At 27.6% G+C, this 24,114-nt stretch overlaps 2 protein-coding genes across 5 annotated transcripts; one reads left to right on the plus strand and one right to left on the minus strand.

Annotated features, from left to right (window-relative positions):
• Positions 1-413: 413 nt before the first annotated feature.
• On the plus strand, positions 414-5,600 carry LOC132949481 (protein Wnt-16-like). 4 transcript variants are annotated; one of them, XM_061021566.1, is made up of 8 exons: positions 414-687; positions 766-1,025; positions 1,600-1,889; positions 3,416-3,572; positions 3,900-4,050; positions 4,407-4,547; positions 4,611-4,868; positions 4,931-5,600. In XM_061021566.1, exons 2-8 carry the CDS (start codon positions 949-951, stop codon positions 5,030-5,032), a joined length of 1,176 nt encoding a protein of 391 aa, XP_060877549.1. In that variant the 5' UTR covers positions 414-687; positions 766-948; the 3' UTR covers positions 5,033-5,600. The 4 variants fall into 4 exon arrangements, with proteins under 4 accessions (XP_060877549.1, XP_060878274.1, XP_060876771.1 ...); XM_061022291.1 differs by having other exon boundaries at positions 794-1,025; XM_061020788.1 differs by having other exon boundaries at positions 414-1,025.
• Positions 5,601-6,717: 1,117 nt separating this feature from the next.
• Positions 6,718-22,756, minus strand: LOC132951778 (myotubularin-related protein 14). Its single transcript, XM_061024126.1, is given in 11 exon segments — positions 6,718-8,783; positions 12,272-12,354; positions 12,425-12,499; positions 12,562-12,942; positions 13,005-13,115; positions 13,189-13,520; positions 14,717-14,939; positions 15,879-16,063; positions 16,153-16,515; positions 20,051-20,107; positions 22,060-22,756. Coding segments are annotated over 11 exon segments (2,022 nt in total). The 5' UTR covers positions 22,153-22,756; the 3' UTR covers positions 6,718-8,664.
• Positions 22,757-24,114: the final 1,358 nt, after the last annotated feature.

Genomic DNA, 24,114 nt, shown 5'->3' on the forward strand with positions numbered 1-24,114 from the left:
GCGTATTTGGATGAAGTAATATATAATATAATATATCAAATATTTTGTTTATTGTAAATATTACCTCTTTTGATGTGTTTTTTTTTGTTAATTCTTTACTTTGAATAAAATTTGTTTCTATTCATAATTACCCCACTACTTTAACGGACTTAGGGTTCCTTACCCACAACTGCTAGCTTCGAATTCTTTATAGATCTTAGGCCGATGTTGTCGCCTTATCTCCTCTACATCGTGAACTGAATATAAATGTAATTAATATGGTAATTTTGATTCAGTCCGTTGGTACTGCTTTTCCGAATTTCAGACCTTATCATTTCTCTGGTCCTTATCATTTTTTGGACAATTTCTTATCACTCGTACGTTAGTAATTAATAATAATAACAGCTCGGCGATAGTAATAATAGTAATAATAATAATAATAATAATAATAATATCGTTTATCGAGCACTTTGTCACTGCACTCTCTTGTCGCTACTACAAAGTTTAAACTGTCTACAGTTGCTATCCAGCAGCAGTCCGTCGGTCTTTCGTCGTTTTGCATTTTTCCCTCTACCTGGACCTGGAGAATAACATCTAGTCGTGGTCTGCATCCCACATCCCGTCACCCAGCAACTTGCGTGCCGTTAGATCTTCTTAACGGTCGATCATAGCGCAATTACAATGTTGATGATCGCTCATACGAACGCAGTAAGTGCGCCATGTAATCGTTTGGTACCATGAATGCATTCCAAACAATTACAACGATCGGCTTATATACGTCCGTAGGTAACATACATCCGCAACTGTCATCTAGGTGTCCCGGCTTGGTGACTGTTTGGTTTTTCGATGGCCCTTCTCGTATGTCATAGTTTATACTAGGATGACAATGCTATTCGGTTAATCTATACAAATTCTCTACAATTCATATCGAGTACATCGATTCTTATATTATCTGTAACATTGGCCAGTATGAGAAATGTGATGAGTTTCATTCAACTGATTGTGTTGTTTCTGCCGTTTGCGTTATCTGCAAGTCCAAATTGGATGTAAGTCATTTTATTAGCTAGTCTCCATTGGCAAGTGATTGTAGTCATTATTGTGTTTGCTAAATATTGTGTTATGTAGTTTGAGTGTCGTTATTTTCGTTTTTACTATTGTGACATTTAGCATTTTTTGAATAATTTATTTAGTACGACTTAAAATGCTTTCAATATTTTTGAACAAATTGAATATTTTAATTGAATTGTATTTTTTGTTCGAATATTGTAGTACATTTTTTATAACATGTTGTGTATTTGATTTATATACCAACAGTCATGTATGCCTCCAAAAGGTACTGTGAACTAGGTTTCCTTTCAAAAGTAACTCGTAATAGCTTATTTTATTATTTTTACATTTTTGTTTGTAGTGTATTCTTTGTAAGTTTAAGTATTTTCATATAATGGCTTGTAGTTATACATAACGTGTATGTATAAAAAACCTCAGAATCAGTATTTACTTTCATATAAATACATACACAAATTAACCCATAGAGTTGATAATTAGTCCCTTTTTGTTGTAATTAGTTATTTTTAGTACTTTTATATAGTTTCTTAACTTTAAACTAATTTTAAATTATAGGTATTTAGGTATAATAGGAATACCACCGCCTCTTCAACAACAACAAGCATCACCAGGCTCAGAGATCGAGGATCCCGAAATAGTTCAAGCCCGAGCTGTTTGTAGTGCTTTACCTGGGTTAGCATCAAAACAGGTGGATGTGTGCATGAAACATCCAAATGCTATATACTCAGTTTCCGATGGAGCTAAAAAAGCCATCGAACAGTGTCAACTTCAATTTCGTCATGAACGATGGAATTGTTCAGTTATGGAAAATGAACAAAGTGTATTCGGTCCTACACTGGACAAAGGTTTGGAATTAATAATTTTAAACATTTGATAGCATTGATTATATTTGAATTATAATGAGCATCAAGCTCATAAGTTAAAACTTATTTTTGCATCGATTTGTTTTTTTTTACAGGTAAATGAATTATTAATATATTAGTGAAATAGCTTTTCCTTATCTTTTAATTTGATATTAAATACCTTAAAATACAACTTTTTTCAACAATAATTAATAACTACTGATTATTCATTATAACTGCCATATTTTTATAAAATAATGCTACTTTATCAATATTTGTAACATTGTAGGCCATTAAATATCATAAACAGTAAATAACTTTAATTAAGTTATGCAATTAAAATTCTATATTATGGGTGATATTACCTTTTAGATTTTGAGTGGAATGATGAAAGTATTAATTTTACAGTTATGTACTTTTTATTTTTGTGTCTGAAGACACTTTTCTATAGAATAACTGCTTCAATCATCAACTTTGAGGGAAGTTTCTGGTAGCAAATTGAATCTAGTTCATACTTTGGTGTGTAAAAAGATGTTTGGAAAACAATAATATATGAACAATTGTTACAATTTTGATATTAATTAAATAATTGTTTGGTTGCCTTGGTCCTAGCTTGCACAGAAGCTTCCGAGTGAAAACAAAACCAACATATTTTAAATAGAGAAAATGTATGTAACAATGTTTAAGTTGATGGCATAGACATGCACATACAGACTTACAGACTTACATACATACAGACTCAAATTTCTGGTTGAACCTGGAAAAGTTATTAGTGCTTTAATACTTTTACAGTGCCCCTAATTTTTAATAACACATCAATATACATTCTAATTGTAAATTAATAACTGTGTTATCGATATTGATAAAAATTAAATTAATAATAATAATGTCTCATATTAATATTTCATGGCACAGTGCACATCAAATATCTACATATTACTAAACATAGCATTACAGTAAACAGGTAATACTAAATATACTGTTACCGATTAGATTATTGAGGGGGCAGGTTTTATTTGACAGCAACTTATTATAAATATATGGGTTTTTCTGCATCCAAGAGCTGGTGTGGGTTCACTAATCCTAATATTAAATAAACACGACATGTGTCATAGATATATTAACCTACTAATGTATTTAGTTATTATACACAATATTTTTGTTAGATGAATAAAATTGGTGTAGTGGTACACACAATTTATGTTTTTAGTTTTATTACACTATCATGGCAAAATAAAATTCCATGAACTCCACAAACATACTATTATGATATATGCATTATAAAATATATTATAATAAAATATTAAAATGTATGCTCAAATTGTACTACACCTTGTCCATATGCCTCTATGCCTTAGAGATTTTTACAATAACTCATCCATATGTTTAATATCAATGTATAAAACACATTGTCACATTGAAATAAAAATAAATGTATGATTGTAAAATAATGAATATACATTAAAATAAGACGAGAAAAGTTAGAAAAAAAGTTCATAACTAATAATTATTGTTATGTACTTGTGTAGGTAGTAAAGAGACAGCTTTCATATATGCTATCACCAGTGCAGGAGTAGTGTATTCAATTACAAATGCATGCAGTTCCGGTAGATTAACTGAATGCAGTTGCGACTCTATGCAACATGGTCAAACGACACCTGAAGGATGGAAATGGGGAGGTTGCAGGTAAATATTATTAGTTTAAAATAATAACTTAGTGCTTAATTAAATATAGTAATATATGTATATACAGTGTTCATTTTTTCCGGTAACATTAAATTATATTTTATACATTTATGGAAATATTTTAACTATCCTGGAATGTGTATGCCTCCATAACTTGAATTTTTTTATAAATAGTATAGCAAAATCTATTTTTGAAAATTCATTAAATGAGAGCCATTTAAAATTTGTTATTGCATTTTGAAAAAGTCCCATTTCCAACATAACACGGCCAGGAAATTTATTATTACCTGAAAATCTAATCACAATATATATAATTTTAAATTTTAGTGATAATTTGCGTTTTGGATTGCAATTCTCTCGAAAATTTGTTGATGGTTCTGAACCCAATCGCCCAGATAATTTCAAAACCACAAAACAGAAGAGAATCTGGTCCAATCGCCTCAAAATGAACTTGCACAACAATGAAGTAGGCAGACAGGTAATACAGGCGATTATTATTTTGTTTTTATCATGTTTCCTGTACGTAATATTATCCTAGGTAGCAATAAACAGAACTTATCTATATTTTATATCAATCACAAAGATTAATGAAAATGTAACTATTTTTTTTTATTTTATTAATATTATGATAAGTAATGGTATAAGGTTTTGAGAACTAGATTAAAAACTTGGCACTGGTTAGTGAGATTCCTTTACAAAATGTTCATATTGGTTTACACCTAATGTATTTGTCAGAAAAATTATACAATGGTATTTATTTATTTTATTGCTTATACATTAATGAACATTAATCTGCAGTTAAAAGTTAATTTATCAAAGTTGTACTGTTTTCAGATTGTAATGTCATTAATGAAAATGCATTGTCGTTGTCATGGTGTGTCAGGATCATGTGAACTAAAAACCTGTTGGAAATTTATGCCATCGTTCAATGAGATTGGCAATGAACTTAAACAAAAATATGGAAAAGCTATTCTTGTATGTTGTAGATGAATTTTTTTTGTCATATTTGTTAATAACTTGCATTATTCATGATAATAGATAAATCATGCTGTGAACGATTCACAAAAGAAAAATAGTACAATACACAAGAAAAGAGAGCCCAGAGCTTTAAAGAGACTAAAGAAACGAATGTTAATTGAATCAAAAGAATTGGTGCATATACAAAAGTCTCCGAACTATTGTAAGCAAGACTTTGAAAACGGAGTACTTGGTACAGAAGGGCGTAAGTGCAATATTACATCAACTGGACCAGATTCTTGTAATAAGCTATGTTGTGGTCGTGGTTATATCACTGAGGTAATACCTAAATGTGTAAGAATTTTATAATGTGGATAAAATTTTTTTTTTGTGTTTCTCAGGTTGTGAAGGAAGAAGAACACTGCAATTGCAAATTTGTTTGGTGCTGTTACGTTAAATGCGATATATGCTACAAAAACATTGAACAAAAATCTTGTAAATAAATACATGGGATTGAACGGTGTACTTGGAATTAAATTTTTTATGATTGCTTCAAAAGAAATCTCTAGTCTGTTCTTATGTATAAATGCCAGTTTGCATTCAATTAATAGACATAATATATACAGTAAAACCTCCTTATAACAAATGGACTCCCTCTACAAAAAAAATCTCCTTATTACTGAAAACAGCAACAGTCCTGTATAACCTATATCCTGTATATTTTAGTCTCCTTTTAATGGAAAAACCAGTGGTTCAGAGTGATTCTGTTATAAGGGTGTTTTACTGTAACTAATTTTCAAATACATATCAATAATAATTAAAATCAAGCACATACTATAACGTTCAGAATATTTTTATCCTATTTTTACGTTTCCGATTTCCCTAATGAAACTATTCACACACGTCTTCCACAACTGATTAACTGTCGCTTGCACTCGCATACTCTGTAGTATTCGAAAGCACATCATGTAGCATTTAGGGTATTATATATTTATATTTAGTATTAAAATGTAATGATATTTAAGAGTGTAATATTATTCCTTCATATATTAAATTATTATTCAACTATAAGTTTGATTTGTGTTTTATTTTATGACTCATTAATTTTTATACAGGAAAAATGTTGTTAAAATATGTAGTTATTTGACTTATAATTTATAATTTTATAACTGCATAAATATGATTTTAGGTATGACAAAATTAAGAAAACATGGATGTTCAGTTATATATTAAATATTTTACGAGTAATTAAGTATACAAACAACTGATTTTTATTTCTCCCCGTAAATATCAGCATTAAAATTTTACATTGAGAAATTAATGTAAAGCTGAAAACCACATTAAGAAATAAATAAAACACACTTATTATTTTTTTAGAAGATACATTATTATGAAATGTTATAAACATTGATACATTTTATAACATCAACAATTAAAGGAAAAAAAAAGATATAATAAAATTACATAAAAATAAGTTCTAGAATAACAATCTTAACATAATTATTCATCAGTGTTTACCATATACCAGTTTAAACTAAAATTGGAAACCCTACAGTTTACACGTGTATAAATCAAAAATTACACGAAACGTACATCTATAACATTCCAATCATTGAGCTAATATTACATAATTATAAATATCAAGTACTTAATTATATGAACACAGTTATATAAGTCCAATTTAAACGATTTTGGTGTCCACGTTTGTTGCGATTTTTATGTATATTAATGCTATTGCATATCACAAATATGTAAATTTAAAAACTAATGAGTCACAATAATTTAAATGTGCAGTTCAAGACCATACAAAGATCTAATAAATTAACTTTAAGTACATAATATTCGTACATTTCCAAATCTCCCCCCCCCCCCCCCCAAAAAAAAAAAATCAAATAAAAAATGTTCTTAAATATTACATATTACAATATATTTATTTTTATACAAACATATTTTTTATTGGATAATATTATGATAGTAAAAGTTACAGTAGTAAACAGTCGTGTAAATTTCGGAACTTAACAATATATTAATTATAAAAATTTTAAAACAGCCTATTATGATTATTTTTCTTATAACTATAACTTAAACTTATACCTGTTAAAGTCAAAGTCAAATTCACATTTAGGCAGGAAAGGTGACAGCCTATTTGATTCATCAATATTGCTGTAATAACCAAGATGAACAAAAATAAAAATAAACTCATCATATATTGGTGGTGAAAACTATGTACAATGTATGATTAAATGACATTATTTCTTTACATAATATTTATGATTATTCCAAAATTTACACAAAATAAAAAACATATCCAATAGAAAAACTTTTGACCAAATTACATTATTTTACCTGACCAAAGGCATGTTAGTTCATATTAAGGCCGTAATTTAACTATTCTCTAATCACAATTTGCTAGGAAACAATAGTTTTAACAAATTCTAACCTTATAAAACGCATCCATTAATCATTTTGAACAATATAAAATACATTTTTATACTTTTACAATTACAAATAGCCAAACAGGTAAAATATTTTTTAAGTAGGCTACAAAATAAATTATTTATTATTATCTTACATTTCATTTAAAAATTGATTATAAATTTGGAATTGTTTTAATAAATAAAATATGTACACCTATTTGCAATATCAAATCTGAATTAACATCGACAGTAACCTAAATTTAATTATACTTAATAGCAGAGATGATTAAATGAATATTTGATGTTTTATTACAATAGGTTAAGGTAAATTTTATATTAAGAATTAATTATTGATAATGAAGTAGAACCTTGATAGTTCGAACAAATACAAGAATGTTGTGTTGCTTGGATTTGAGATTCATGTGAATTACTGAAGGTTTTTCAATGATACTCAATGACCAACAATTTTGATTACAACATAATAATTTATCAGTTGTGTTAAAAAATTACAAAAAAAAATTTTTTAATGAATTACAATACTAGATAAAATAAGGGAATCAAAAAGGGTCAAGTTAATTTAGTTTAATCTGTGAAAAGATCAGTATTTTTTTAGTACACTCAACAAACATTTAAAAAAAAATTAGATAAGGTATTATTAGTATTGATCGTTTAATGTGCCGTCCAGTCTATCTTGTTTACCGGACTACAAGTCCTTATTGCATATATACAAATTAAAAAAAGTCCTTAACTATACTGATTTGTTTAGTAATTAATGTTGCTTTAAAGGATATCCATTTTATTTTTAAAGGAAATTTAAATGGACTATTTAGTTTCCTTTTAAGAGAAATGAAAAATTATTTACTTGTATTTATCAAGTATATTACAAATGTTTGCATGTCTATACGACAATGTTTGTTGTTGCGTATTTAAAAAATTATGTCTAAGAAATAATTTGCATGAACCAACAGATTTCAATAAATATGTGTTAGAAAAATTGTTATATAATAAATTTAAGAAACATTATCAATATCAAACAATATACTCAATGATAAGTAAATATTCTTTGTATAAGTCATTCTTTGTAAAATATGTACAGAGTAAAATTGGTTCACACATTTGAGTTTATAACATGAAATATAGAAGTATATCCTGTTAAGACAAAAAGATTATATATTAATAAATTAATAAAATAAGATTTTTAAATATTTTAATTTAACCTAATGTTATTACAGCGTTTTTAATAAATACAATTGATTATTAGTATATAATATAAAATATATATCAAAGTGTAATAGGTTTTAACATACAAAACAATTATATTAATCAATATTCTATAGCCGCAAATCATAACTAACAAAGTTATTTCAATGTTCTTTTATCATAAGTAATTTATTTATTTGTGACTAATTTCATTAATTGCAAGTAATATTCTTAACACTAGCTCTGAAAATTATATTAATTTAAAACGTAAAGGAATGTGGTAACTTTATTAGTAGGTGTATCTCTTTCCAAAATAATACACACATAGATTCATATTTTCTGTCAATGGACTTTTATGGTGTAAACAATTAAACAAAATATAGAATTTTACTACCCAAGAGTCAAACCATTAAACCATGAGTGTCACAGATCATAGTAAAAATCTCAAGATTATCATTTATATTATACTATTATACCTTAACACTTGAGTAAAAATAAAGTAATATTATAATTGATTATTAACTGTGTAAATATTTAAAATTCAAGGAAGTTGTAACTTGTAGTTGATCAAAAAGTAATACACGAAGATCTAAACACATCACAAAATGATGACACTTTATATAAACTTATTTTAATTCTGTAAAAAGATAAAAATCAAATCTCATATAGTAAACGATTGAAGTGATTTTCAATTTTTTTATTTCAACCATTAGTATGATGTATTTAAACTTGATAGTTATTAAACATATTTAATTAAAATCTTTCGATTTTGTTATACTTAATATGATTTTGAGACAAAGTAAAGATGGATGTAGCAAAAATTTGCTTTTCTGGAATGATAACACAAATTGGTTGACCCACAAAAACAACATTTAAAAAATAATAATAGTTCAGTTCATATTTCCTACTATTTAGTAGGAACTAAGAAATAAAGTTCTTCAGTACGCTAACCTTGTGCCCATGATTAAATAAACAGCTAAAATTTCATTTTCACCATTATTGTGTCATGTTTTCAATACATGTAAAGAACAATATAAATTGGACAATGTATATTATTATTATTTTAAATAATTTAGTGTTTATTCCAAGTCTGAAGAGTATTTCGTGCGCATGATAGACTAGTCTCATTGAGGTATAAATTGTCCCGTAGTATATGATCTTGACATGTGTCTGTGCCTACAAATACACTACGTGAACACATCCTCTCCGCTAGATTCATTTACTTTTCATAGATAGGCATGTATGACATAATATTAATACCTATTCTATACTCATAAGAACATTTCCGACTAGAACCACCTTGAGATCTAAGGATGTCCTTCGTAAGACCTACAGTTACCGTATAACATACAGCACAGAAGATTAAGCAAAACCAATTTAGTGTTATTTTTAATATTATATTGAATTTTCATTATATTAAACTAAAAGGTAAGAACATTATCTGTATATGTAAGTTTAGTTTTTATGATATTTAAATTTTTAAGCGAGTTATAATAATTTTTAAATTGTAATATTGTTCACAACTTGCTTAAAAATGTTAATACTGTAGAAACCAACATACAAACATAGAATAAATTCATATCTTTAACTTTTATAATAAATAAATTCAATCTAACAGGCAAATGGTATTTTGTACAGTTATTAGTCGGAGACAATACACGTGGGGATAGTATCCTCTCAAGGTATCATTAATTAATTAAGTGTCAACACTTATTATCTTATATGCAGGGGCGTGTACATATATTTTGTATGGAGGGAGGGGGGGATCAGAAAAAAATTTAAACCCGGTGCCTGTATATTAAAAGAATAAATAACAAAATATAAGTAATATTTATAATTAGGTACAATAGCGTGTTTATAGATATTCAACTTTGAGTTTAATAATTTAAGTACAAACTTAGTATTATTAGGTATAAGTACTATATTCATAAATATATTAGATCATTACATGAAAAATATAAAGATTCTAATTTTTGAGCGTAGAGGGAAAAAATTGTTTTTATAATTATTATATTATTATATTATATTGGTCTGCTTAACTTTTTATTGGCCTACCTACCTATAGTTAACATACCTTTCAAAAAGTTAAAATTACACCTCTGAATTAAACAATTATAGTATACAATTTATTAAATTTCCGCGGTTCAATCTTAACCTGAACTGAGTATATAAATCTTTAAGCATTTTATCAATATAATTATAATATATTCTTTATATTCTGTATAACTTGATTAACACTAGGTATATAAATATAATTTTAATGAATAATATTTATTTTTTTATAATATTTAATAGGAAAAGCACTATTTTAAATAACATGTAGTATTTATTCAACTGGCATTTATCATTCAAACATAATTTTTAACTATACATATTATATTACTATATTTTCTTATTCTTATATTCGTCTGTACCCCAAGATAATTGATACTACAATTAATGCTAATTTGTCTATATTTATATTTTTTTAAGCATAATGGAAAATTGGTTTTACTTAATACATTACTAGCATTATCAAAAATTGCCTTTAGTAAAAAACAAAAGTTGCTCACTTCAAAAAGGATACATCTTAATATCAAGAAGACTTATAAAAACATATGTATGGAGTGTTGCAACATATGGATGTGAAACTTGGGTAATAAATGATACCGAAAAGAAAAAATTAGAAGCGTTCGAAATGTGGTGCTGGAGGCGTATGGAAAGGATAAGCTGGATAGAGCGGAAAACGAATGAAGAAGTACTTAGAAGAGTGGGAGAAAAACGTACACTCATAGATGCGATTAGAGAAAGACGCTGGAAAATGATTGAGCATGCCCTGAGACACCCGGAAGAACTGCATAATATAATATTGGAAGGTATGATAGAAGGAAAGAAAACTGCAGGACGCCCGCGGAACTCGTATATAGGACAAATTAAAATCGATGCAAAAGTCAAAACCTTCAAAGAGCTCAAAGAAAAGGCGAGAAATCGGTTAGAATGGAGAATTGGAGTTGTAAACCAACCTTCGGGTTGAAAAAAAAAAAAATATATATATATTATTAATCAGATAGATTATAAAAATAAGCATTTGAATAGTATTAAGTATTAGCAATTTTAGTTCAACTTTGAATGCAAGTATAAAAAAACATTTGATATTAGGGTTCACAGCTGTTTAAAATATGCTTATGTTTAAATATGATTTTACCATTTGAGCTATAAACAAATTATAATTATTATGATGTATTTAAAACAAAAGTTGAGCGATATATTTACTCCCTGTGCACTTGATAATTAAATGTAGGTAAAATGTAAGTTGAAAGCACCATAATCCCAGATTAGGGTTTACTCGCCTGACTCATAACATTAGAAAATATGAAACGTGATTCTGATATTGCGAGTGTTAACGAGAGTTCTAATTTTACTACCACATACCCTTAGTTTAAGTAAATTCAATTTTAATATACTATTTTATTTTATTTGTAAGTTATTGCAATATAAATAACATTTTGTGATAATACACAAAATATGGATACATAAAATTACATGTACCTAAAATAAATTAAGATTAATTTTATATTAGAAAAAAGGATGACACATTTTCCCTGTATTAAAAATTTTTTATATAAAACAAAAATGAAATGTTCTACCTTACATGTAATATAATATTATTGGTTGTGGTAATCAGCTACGAGATAATATAACTATCAAGAGCAAATATAATAATATAAATTATTTAAACTATACAAATATATGCATATACAATTTATAATGCGAACTTATTGGGAATGTTGATACACAAATAATAGAAAGGGCTGATCTATCCATATGAATTATTTATAAAGTTTAAGTAATGCATATTATGCTGTATGTGAATTAAGATTGAATAGTTGGTTGTTTTTTTTTTCAGTGTACTTAATATTGCCAGATTGTAATATAATACAAATTAATTTAGAGTAAAAGCATTAAATGGGTTTGCTTAAATAAACAAAAAAAAAGTATTATTCATGTCAGATATTAATCATGTTATATAAAAAGCTAGCTAATTGACCATATTCACAATATATCTTCCTAATAGTACCGTTGAAAATAAAATGTTATTTATATATACATATGGTCTAATTCAAAACAATAATTTGCTGAGAATACCTTCTGGACCGTCCGTTTTGTAGCCATATGTACTGTAACATTTATGGAACAATTCTCTAACAGCAGATAATCTGTTTTCTCGTCTACAACATTTAAATCAAATAAATAAGCAAATTCAAATATTTTATAGTTTTATACAATACTTAAACTTACGATGAAATAGGTCGAAATCTATTCTCAGACAAATCATTACCATTCAGGCTACCGGTTTGAGTTACCATTGACCACCTATCAACATGACAAAGATAAGTAACTTATTAGTTTCTAATTTATTTATTTTGTATACTTACTCATCAGTCTCACTTGAATTTGAATAGGTTCTTATATGTTTATGTGAAGTAGGCATATCAACTGGCATAGTTCTATCCAAATTGGATGGGATTTCACAATCGTCGTAATCAAAATCTAATTCTGGAGACCTAACTGAACGATGTCGCCTGCGAGGAGATGAGCATTTGTACCGTTTTGTTTCAACTTCATCAGACATAATAAAATCATCATCATCAATGTCCTCAATGTCTTCCATTTCATATATTGTTTCTTTTATAAAAAATTTCTCTGCTGGTTTTTTTATTGATTTTAGTTTAGGTGTTGCTGTTTGTTCAAAATCAAATTGCGAATGATTATCTTCCAACATATCATAGGACTTACCATTTGTTAAATCTTCATTACTATAATATAAATATTAAGTTATTATGATGATAAAATTATATTTGAAAGATTAATTACATACCTGCCATTACTGTTATTTCGTGAACGAATATCCAATTGATCCAAATCAGTTAAATCAAATTCACTCATGTATGAGGAATATTTAGGACTACTTGGTGCCGTAACTGCGGAACTAATATTATACAGAATCAAAAACATTAGTTTTTCATTAATACTAATTAATCACCATGGATTGTCCAACTTACGCTTTAGTAGGTGTCTTGAAATCATCACTAAAAATGTATTTGAGGAAATGAAAACAAAAATGCATTATATCTTCTCCTTTTTCAAGACGATTTTCAAGGTTATGTCCGAATAAATACCAGTCGTACCCAAGTGTTAAATAAAGAATCTGGCTAGGAGATAATGATTTATGGATAACACCATCAGCCCATAAGGACATTCTCAATAGTGATATAAACATAGGGGTACGATCCCAACCACTGATGCAATGGATTAATATTCCTTTTGATGAACACCAAACATATTTTAACATCAAACTCAAGTAGTTTTCTGTCAATTGCCGCAAGTCCCACTCCTAATAACACCAAATTCAAAAATTATTAATTTAATGCCCTATGGTAAAATTGTAATATATTATGCATACAATTTAATAAATTCAATGTCATCATAAATGTAGAAAAACATCAAATAGATTCATTTGTTATTGATATCCTACACAGAATTAAGTATTTTTACAATTTATTTTATGTGTTTTGAACTTCACATATTCACACTTTAAAAAAAGTTCACTTATAAGGTAATCAAACAGTGTCTATAATTAAAAATAATGAATAATATTCTCATTAATATATTAGAATTGTACATGATTTATTTTATCATGATCCTAACTATTCGTAGTACAACTGCTTCAGGTGAAAGGTCATTTTCAGCAATGAAACAGATCAAATCATTTCAAAGATCGACACAAAATCAAGATAGACTAAGTTCCATGTTGATAATATCTATTGAAAAAGAATTATTAATAAAAACAAAAAATATTTAGATTTTTATGATAAAGTTACGAATGAATTTGTAAAAAAAGATAGACAAATGGATTTTATTTATAAATAAGTAAATAAATACCGAACAATATAAAAAAAACCTTAATTTACCTTAAATAAGAAAGTTTATTTTTGGCACTTACTCAGCTTTCAATACTATTGCATGCCGCTGATACCTATATATACCAACTAACCTAACGTAAATGTACCAAACTTATCTCCAATATCACATAAAGTATACACACAGATTTCTGTGATCCAATTATAGGCTGTAACTAAATGCTCGGTTTTATTCAGTTGGAATTAAAATTTTTTTAGTAAAAATATATTTTAATTTGTTAACATTGACTTGTTGTTATCAAATTATTAATTAATGCTCAATGAATAAAAATAGATTTTTTATGAAAGTAAATAGTTTTTTAAGAATGTATCACCAGTGATAATTCCCAACTTATGATAAACCAATACAATCTATAATGAAATTAGTGTATATTATATGACATACCATTTCCCTGCATTAAATTTACAGGAGAGTGGCAAGTTTTTGAAAGAAACAAATTTGATACTTTAGGTATGATTGGGAAGTTTAGGTACAGTTAGATGAGCAATATGGGTAAGTATTGTCTGAAATATAATACTCATGGCCACTAACTTAAATAATAAAAATAATTATAAGAAATAAAATAATTATTATTAATCTAAAATATATAAATATTTAATAAAATGTAACCTTGTATTTACTCCATTGGATATCCAACTGATCAACAGCAGGATTGGGTTTCACATTAAGTGTTGAATTAATATACGGATCGGACCAATTAAACATTAAACCTTCAGAGTTGTAATTGTTTTTCTTAAAATCAAGGAAAAATTCACATCCTGGGTATGGTGTAGGTATAATACGGAACACAGCATATTTTTGAGTATCATCTACTTTTTCTGAAGATGTTACGCTTAACATATGAATTAAAAATGACAATTAATAAATATTTTATATTAGTGATATATAATAATAATAACAATATAATATACTTAAAGAGGGATTTGATACCGACCATTTTTAAGGATTGAATATGATTTATCATTGAATTCAAATATAACACATTCATTATAACGGCATGCTTGACAACTACTGTACAGCAGAGCAGTACCCGCTTGTACACCTTTTTTAATTTAATATTATTAATATTTTTAAATTGTTAATATTCAACAAAAAAAGTGAGTAAGTGGATATCGTTCTGCTGTACATTAGGTTACAAGCGGGTCAAAGTATAATGGATTAAATTAAACTTGAATTCAATGATATCATTATATAAGAAAAACGATTCTGAGCGGAGACGATTTGTCAGTCTAGATTTTTTATATTGTTATTATTTATTATAGCCTGCTAGTTAAATTAAAACTATAAATTTTTTTTTTCGTTGCTATGGTGATATACAAAGTATTAAAAATTAAAATCCCATTTTTAACGGTTTTTTGTAATTTGTCGGTAGTTTTTCCCGTGGCATTAAATAATTATTGAGAAAGTCGAAAAATGACCTCTCTAAAGTACCATCTTGATCCAATTTGCTAAAAGATAAGGTACTATATGTTGAAATCAAAGCACTACTTCTGGTAGAACTTTTGTATACAGGATAAGAAAGAAAAAAAAATAAATAAACACCATTGTAAAATCACTAGCTTCTTCGCTCCGCTCAGAATCTAAAATCTAAGTGTTTAATTTTAAAAAAATAGAAAAGTTGTTTTTAAGTAAATCTTATGACAAATTTTTAATAATTTTGGATGATTTAATCGATTAATATAGTATGATGATATATTTTGTTAGAAAACAAAGCCGAGATCACATCCCCTTTTATATTACACACCAAAAATATTCTTGAATGAACACTTACGATAATAAAAATTTCCTCTTTTCATTTTCAACCATTAAATCAATAATAGTTCCTACTTTCCAAGCATTAAGTAATTCCACATCACATTTTCTTTTTTTATCCAATTGTCGGAATTCTTCAAAAGACAGACCTTTAGCTGTCGCAGTTCCCAGACCTATTTCTGAGACAGACAACAAAAGAGACGAATGAGAAAAGGAAAGAGGAGGCAAAGTAAGAGATTCACGTGCTCACTGAGATATAGTGATATAGCTTACAAAAAAAAAAAACTATTTTACCTGCAAATATATCGTCCTTGATACAATATAACCGGTACAACAAAGCGGTTGCGACATCGTGCAAATTTGGCTTCATTAATCAAAGTATCAATTAATACTACATCAGTACCAACTATATCACTAGACTTTTTTGGGCTACTAAGCCTTGGTGATTGAGATCGCACAAAGGGTTCAGGAGATGAATGATTACTAGGTGAAGGAGCACCTAAACTGTTTCTTTTTCTATTACAATTTCCTTTCGGTGAAATGTCATCAACAGAACTAGATGAAGTTCTTGGACCTCTTGGAAACTTTTCATGTTGTAAAATTGGTATTTTATGCGGATATTGCTCATTAATACGCCCTTTGCTGTTATCAATAATCTGAAAAGTAGTTGCGTCGAATAAAAAATTTAAATACATTATTAAAACAAGTGTCATACCTAATTATTTTGTTTTGGGTTTTAATGATTTATTTATTTACATTTAAAAATAAATATAATGTTAATACATTTATCAAATTGTATTGTAATTAAAATCACAAATTGATTTATAATTACTAAAACTGGGCAAGTTAATGATTTTTAGTAATATGCACTAATAAGAAAAAGTTGAAAGTTAAAAATTAATTTACAATTTTTTTTGAACTTTTTATTTTTTATAAGACTAGTCTACTTTATATTTTCCAACTCAAAACTATACAGATAGTGTTCATACAGTATTTCTAGTTTTTTTTTTTATAGCATTTCATTGAAGTTTTGGTCACATAAATAAATAACAACTGTTAACATAATATTTATGCCTACATAATACTATGTTATGTATTATACAATTTTGACCATCTATAAAATTCAATAAGTAGTCTTAAATATTTTGATTTTTTGAAAATGAACACATACTAGTATGCGAACAAAAATAATTTCATCATCAGCAATCAGGTAGTATGCATAGTAATTTAATATTTATAAATTATTGTTATAATATTAAATAAACAGTAAAACCTGTTTTAATGGACAGTCAATAATCTTAAACGTATAATATGATAATGTTCCAGCAAAAGATATGTATTCCATTGTGCCTGTCTATAACTGACACTTTTGATGGTCCCGTTTATTGTATTCAGGTTTCACTGTATTATAATTTCTAACAAGGTATACACAATCAAACACAGTTCCCAGGATTAGCCTTTAGGTACAGTAGGTATGCAGTTTTCTACTAATGTCAATCTTCAAAAACTAGTATATTTTTAACACTGGTTTAATGATTGCCGATAGTTACTAATTATTAATTTTATTTATGATTAGTTACTACTTAATTTTAACCAAACAATTTACACTAAACAATACCACCAGAAATATTTTATGACAATAATTCAAAATTGATTGAAATGTAATAAAGTAAAATGAGATAAAACAAACTACCCTAACTTCTTAAAATGAAAATTTAGTTAGTTGATTTCACATTAATTAAAAAAACAATTAAGTCAAGTTAGTAGTTAAATTAATGGAAATCCGAAAGGAGCTAGTTAAGTTAAAAAGTGAAAATTAACTTAACTTTTAACTTATTAACTCATTAATCCCCAGCCTTGGACTAATTACTATAAAAAAAATGAATAACCACTTTTAAACTCATTATAGTATATGATTTTATTATTAATAATTTACTATATTATATTAATATAGTATAATAATACACTAGCCACAAGCAAATTTATTTTATTTGGTAAAAAGTCCTGAACTCTAGTCATTACTAGTCAATATGAAAATATACATAAAGTGCAATATTTAGTACTACAGCCAGGGATTACTAATGATGGGGGGAGGAGCTTCAAACTAATCATGGACGCCTCTATTATTTTTATTAATTATTATTATACCATAAGGCACAATAAAATCAATGAAGGAGGGGCAATACGGCACACAAAACCCTATGCCACTGGTAATATGTCTATATAGATTATAATCAGAGTTTGGGACTTATGGCATTTGCATATCCATCATAGATATAGTAAAACATAGCAAAGTTTACAATATAGTACAGAAATACGTTTCAAAGAACAGAGAATTTAAATAACAAAATGTTATTTTGCGTATATTAGCATATTTTAAAATGTTTTCCTACATTGACGCTTATTTAACGATTATCATCAAATACCACCATTATTCATAAATCGTGATCATGGATTCATAGTTAATAATTTATTATATTGTGTAGGTCAGCGGTTAGGTTAGGTTAGGTTTGGTTGATTCATGGTTCATGATTCATGCTCTAAACAACAACGTTTGTTCATCAGAATTAAGTTCAAATACACAACATTCAATTATATCCTCAAAAAATGCAAACGAGTTATTAGAAAAAGACATCTATGATTTTATATGTGTCAATACTAAAAAACTATTTAAACGATTTGCTATTAATTTTATAATGAAGAGGGTCTTTGTTGGGAAAACAATGAAGATTATAATAAAGTTATGTTCATTTAAAAAAATATTCCACGTATAAATTATATTGCAGAAAGAGGAGTTAAACTTATAGAGGAGTATAACAATAAAATAACCAAAAATGAATCTCAAAAACAGTACCTACTACCTACAAGTTGTTAGTGATTATTAAAAAAATATCCTGATCACAAAAAAAAAAATGTATAAGTTGTATCATTTTAATTTATATTTGAAATATATTAAAGATATAAGTAATAAGTATTAAGTCATTATTTATTGTAAATTTAGTTTTCTATCATTTGTTTTAACAAATTTTTGTAAAATTTTTTTTACAAGAGTTATGTCTAAAAATATCAAAAACATTTGTATTATTGAAAATTTTCTATTTTTGTAACTTTAGAGCTATTATAATTAAAGAATTTACATGAAACTTTTTTCGTATGATTTTTTTTTTTTCGAACCATTTTAGGGAGGGGGGGAAATCTGAAAAAAATTATTAATGAAAAATAAGGACAACCCCCTAAGCTATATAATATACCCGACACATAGCTATACTTGCATATTATATTCTTAGCTGCAGTAAAACTCAACCATTCATGCAACTGACCATGTATAAAAGCACAATTATATGAAAGTATAATATAATGTGGTACTATCTTATGAGCATGTACTAAGTAATGCAGTAACATCAAATCAGCGCACACACATCTTTTCTGCCACAAATATAATTATACAAACAATTTAACTTATCTTATCTTATCTTGCATTTGAAATACCATTCAACTAATAAAATCGATACAGACCAAGTGACTAACAGACAATAAAATATATCAAGCTGGGTACCTTATACTTTTATGATCACTATTCACAAATGAACAAAATTCAGCATCATTAAATCACCAAATTATAATTAAAATAATATATTTCTATATACAATGTTCGTAAAATTTTGTATAGCTAATAATTTTGGGTACGTTTCTGTTATCCTACCTACCACGAGTCTCAATTCTGTTATCTCGACTATCATCACATTGCCGCAAATACCACAAGTCTCAATTCCGTTATCTCCCCCATAGAGGAACCAGACACCATAATTTGAAATCCTATCTAACAGAGTTTATCTGGAGAAAAACATTGAAAGAGATCCAATCGATAACATATTGAAAAATATTTCCAAAAATTGGTTGTCAAAAATAGAATTGTAGACGTTTTATTATTAACCGTGATTATTTGTTTTATGTTTTATACTATATCTTTCAAATGCTGTGATAATTGTGGATAGTGTATTGATAGATGAAACTATCAAGTCTGGCTGTTAGTCGCGGCATCGTACAATAGTCGGGATAATGGAAAAGTACTGTTTTTAGTGCATTATTTTAGAATTTTAGAGCATCAATCCCGTAGGTATCATATTTACAAAAACCTACATAAATATTATGTAACAAAATTAAATATATTTTTAATATGGTATACTTTACCATAAATTTGTAGTCCAGACGCAATAGATTTAAACATTTTTCCATAACATCCAATCCCTAAAAACAATAAAATAAATGTAGAAATTAATTATTAGGATATTAATATGTGAAATATCAAGATTCATGATTTTTTATCACAGTTGATATTGTTAAAATAATATTAGTGGCTGATTTATGGGGGGGGGGGGGGGGGGATGAGGGTCCTGGATACTGATATAAATGTTTATTTTATAATATTATATAGGTTCACTAAAAAATACAATACTATACTCTATTCCAAATAAGATCAGGCTTCTGCAGCTGAGTTGTTCGCTTGGGCGTGCCTTTGTTCAGTGGCAGCGCCATAACGCGCCGCTGTAATGGAGATAACGTCTGACTGTCATGAAATGAAAACTGGTCGCCACCAAAGCCGGATCTTATTTGAAATATAGTTTATAGGGTTATTTATATACCTACTTCAAATATACTGAAATAATAATTATTTTTTAATTTTTCAACAATTATATAGGTACAGGGTGATTCATTAAGTGAAAAACTCTCATTATCTCAAAAAGTATTAATGTTTTTGAAAAAAATGTTTACATAGTTTCAAGTTGTTGAAAAACAAAGTTTTTATTAAAAAATTATATTTTTTATCCTAATAATATTTTAAGTTTTTTACTTTTTTGAATGACAGCATAGTTTTAATTTCATATTCCAAAGCAGAATAATTTTTCTTAGTATTTTAAATCATAAAAATCAAATTTAGGGCGAGTAGTTTATGAGTTGTAAGCATTTAAAGTTTAGATGGGCGGAGTGGAGTGGTATGGGGTTATCCCGCTTTGAGTTTGTCCACTACTCCACTTGTCTGAACTTTAAATACATATAACTCATAAACTACTCGTTGTCATTCAAAAAAATAAAAACTTAAAAAAAATATAAGGATAAAAATAAGATTTTTTAATAAAAGTGTTGTTTTTTAAACAACTTGAAACTATGTAAAAAAATATTTTCAAAAACATCAATACTGTTTGATATAATGAGTGTTATACCTACCAGAAGGGCCAAACAAATTGCAGAAAATAGAAACAAAATTGAACCAATAATCAAAGCTATTATTATATTTAAATTTAAAGTTCTAGAATTTAAATTTAAATATAATAATAGCTTTGATTATTGGTTCAATTTTGTTTTATTTTCTGCAATTTGTTTGGCCCTTCTGGTAGGTATGAAAATACTAAACCTAAAATAGATAAAAAATCATCTTGAAAATGTTGGCTATAAGCATACGGCAGGTACACAATAAGATGATAAATTTAAATATTTTTATATTTTTAATCAAAGACTAATAAGGTACCTATTTATAATAATATATTAAAAAACTAATAATCGTGTTATTTTATAATTACCTTAATAAAGTTAGGTACCTACATTTTTTTCTTATCTCGCATAACAAATCATAATTCATTATGAATTAAGTTACAGATAAAACATGATATTTATGGTAATTAAATATTATTTATCAAATATATGCAATCAAGTTATTAAAAAATAAAACTACCTACACAAGCAATGATAAAAATGTGTATCAGTATTGGCTAATGTTTAATATCAGGTCATATTAAAGGTCATACAAAGACCAGCTATATTGGTTAGAAAAAAATTATCTAGTGTTTCAAGATAAAACATTGTGGTCAAATTGTATATTAACATAAATCAAACGAAACATCTTTTACTTAGGGTAGCAATTTCTTAGACATACTAATGCCAACAAAAACAAATCAATAGGTATTATGAAATGGTAAAGACAATGATCAAAATGGGCAATTGTTGCATTTTGTTTTTAAGTGATCTGGCAGGCTTCCAATAATCAATAAATTAATGCTAAAAAGATTCTATCAAGCCGTTGTTCTTTTGTCTTTAGATTGTCAAATGACAATTATCAATTACAAAATCAACAACAACTACAGGCTGAGTGTAACAATATTATTAGACTTAACGAGTAGCATAAGTAATGTTTGTCTGCTTACGAACGAATCGCTGTTTGTGCATTTGAACGTCTCCTTAGCGAAATGTCCGATCAACGAGCTGATGTCGTCCTCAACCACAACGTTTTTGTCCATTGTCAGCGCACTTCAAGTGACAGGGACACGCGAAAAAGTCATTGCTTCGAAATTGCTTCTAGTCACGTTAAAATCGGTAACAATATAACATTGTTACCTCTAGACGATTAAGCGCAAGCAGCACGGGCTGGTATGTTCCGCAAATATACTCCGGCTATTGTTTTACTGCGGCGTCGATTCCACAAGACCAACTGCTGATGATGCTGCTACTACTACTACACGGCGGATACAATAGTAATAATAATAATAATAATAATAAATAATAATAATAATAATAATGACGACGACACGATGGTGGTAAATAATATTATTATTGACGACACGAGCGCGTCTCAGACGGCGGCGGAAACTTCGGGCAAAATGATAATCTAAGAGTATTATAGCGTATATGTGCGACTGACAGATGACTGTAGAGTGAAGACCGACGAGTCAACGTGAGGGACCAAGAGAGGAAACAAAATATTGAGAAATGCGAAGTCGGAAAAAAAAACCGAAAAAGAAACAAATCAACGTGCTTGTCATGAGGTCATGCTGCCGACGTTTGTGAAAATGTGAATAAAATATATAGTATATTATATACATATAATCTGTTCCCCGACGAACAACTACTACTTACTACGTACACGTTAGTTGATAAGAATTAATGCGCTTTATCATGCGCACAACGACAATGACGCGCAATACAGGTAATATGGTTATGGTAACCGTGGTGCAATCAACGATGGCGTTGGAGGTACAAATGGGAAACAATAATACTTTTACGTAATACGATAAAATATATTTAGGGTATACCTATTAGGCTATATTATAATATAGATACCTATTTTAAGTAACTGTATACTCAATGATATTATACATTTCAGTTCTGTCTCGTTTTCCCCGGTGGATTCTTTAGACACTAATTTGTCTCGTATTCGAAAAGACGTAGGCTAAAAGCCCAAAAATAACGAAAAACATTTTTACCAGCTAAGTATATTAATATACCTATTCTACTAGCGGAAAATTATTTTTTTTCCTGATTTTCGCAATAATGATAGATAATTAGAGAATAATATTAAAGATTAAAATTAGTATTCAACAGTCGAGTTTAAATCATATTAATATATTATACAATATAATATTACTATATACCAATAATTGTAGCGTACACCCGCTTACAGGTGACGATGAAAGGACAGGATGACGTGTGGTTGAATATATTTAATGAAATATATCTAAGCAGGCTACATACTATTATAAACGCCGCATTTGCGCGATATTAGCATTCAGCATTTCAGAGCCAACACATTCGATGACTATAATTCTCTCTCTACGTGGCTCTATTTCCGTTTTGATCAAAAACATATGGTTACAGTTACCAAGAGCGTCGCACGGACATTAATTATTGTCTCCGTCCTAAATAAGGGGCCCATTCACAATCGATACCTACCAATTGGCTATTATTGATATCAATAAAAACCCGTCAATAAAATTTAAATCTAAAATAAATATATAAACATTTATTTTGTACAGACATTTTAATTCAAGTTTGGTGTATATTAAGACAAATAACTTCAAAAAAACCATTCATGGGTAGGTAGGTAGGTACTTGAGACTTTAATGTAAATTATTATATTGTATACACTGTACAGTATAATATACACACAACAACACTTTCAAATGTAATATTTATTCAAAAATTAATTTAATTTACTGTAATGCCCATTATAATAGTAAAATAGATTACTTTAATCACAATAATATCATAAAATGTACTTAGTAATAATACTAATAACAAATAACTATAATATTATGAATATTATGTAGACTGATAAACCGTCTTCGCTCAAAATCATTTTTCGTGTACAATGATTATTGAATTCAAATTTAATAAATCCATCACAGTGACTCTATAGACACCTAATGTTCTTAGATACGGGTTATAGCTAAGTGTTACTCACATACCCGTTTTTTTAAAAATTA

This window comes from Metopolophium dirhodum, chromosome 1 (genome assembly GCF_019925205.1).
Source record: "Metopolophium dirhodum isolate CAU chromosome 1, ASM1992520v1, whole genome shotgun sequence".
In the NCBI taxonomy this organism is placed as follows: domain Eukaryota; kingdom Metazoa; phylum Arthropoda; class Insecta; order Hemiptera; family Aphididae; genus Metopolophium; species Metopolophium dirhodum.

Bases quoted from the DNA above. Each gene is read 5' to 3' on its own strand.
- LOC132949481 (XM_061020788.1), top strand. From the start codon at position 949: ATGAGAAATGTGATGAGTTTCATTCAACTGATTGTGTTGTTTCTGCCG. The intron at 3,573-3,899 runs GTAAATATTATT...TTTAAATTTTAG, and splicing joins TGGAAATGGGGAGGTTGCAG to TGATAATTTGCGTTTTGGAT. The intron at 4,051-4,406 runs GTAATACAGGCG...TACTGTTTTCAG, and splicing joins ACAATGAAGTAGGCAGACAG to ATTGTAATGTCATTAATGAA.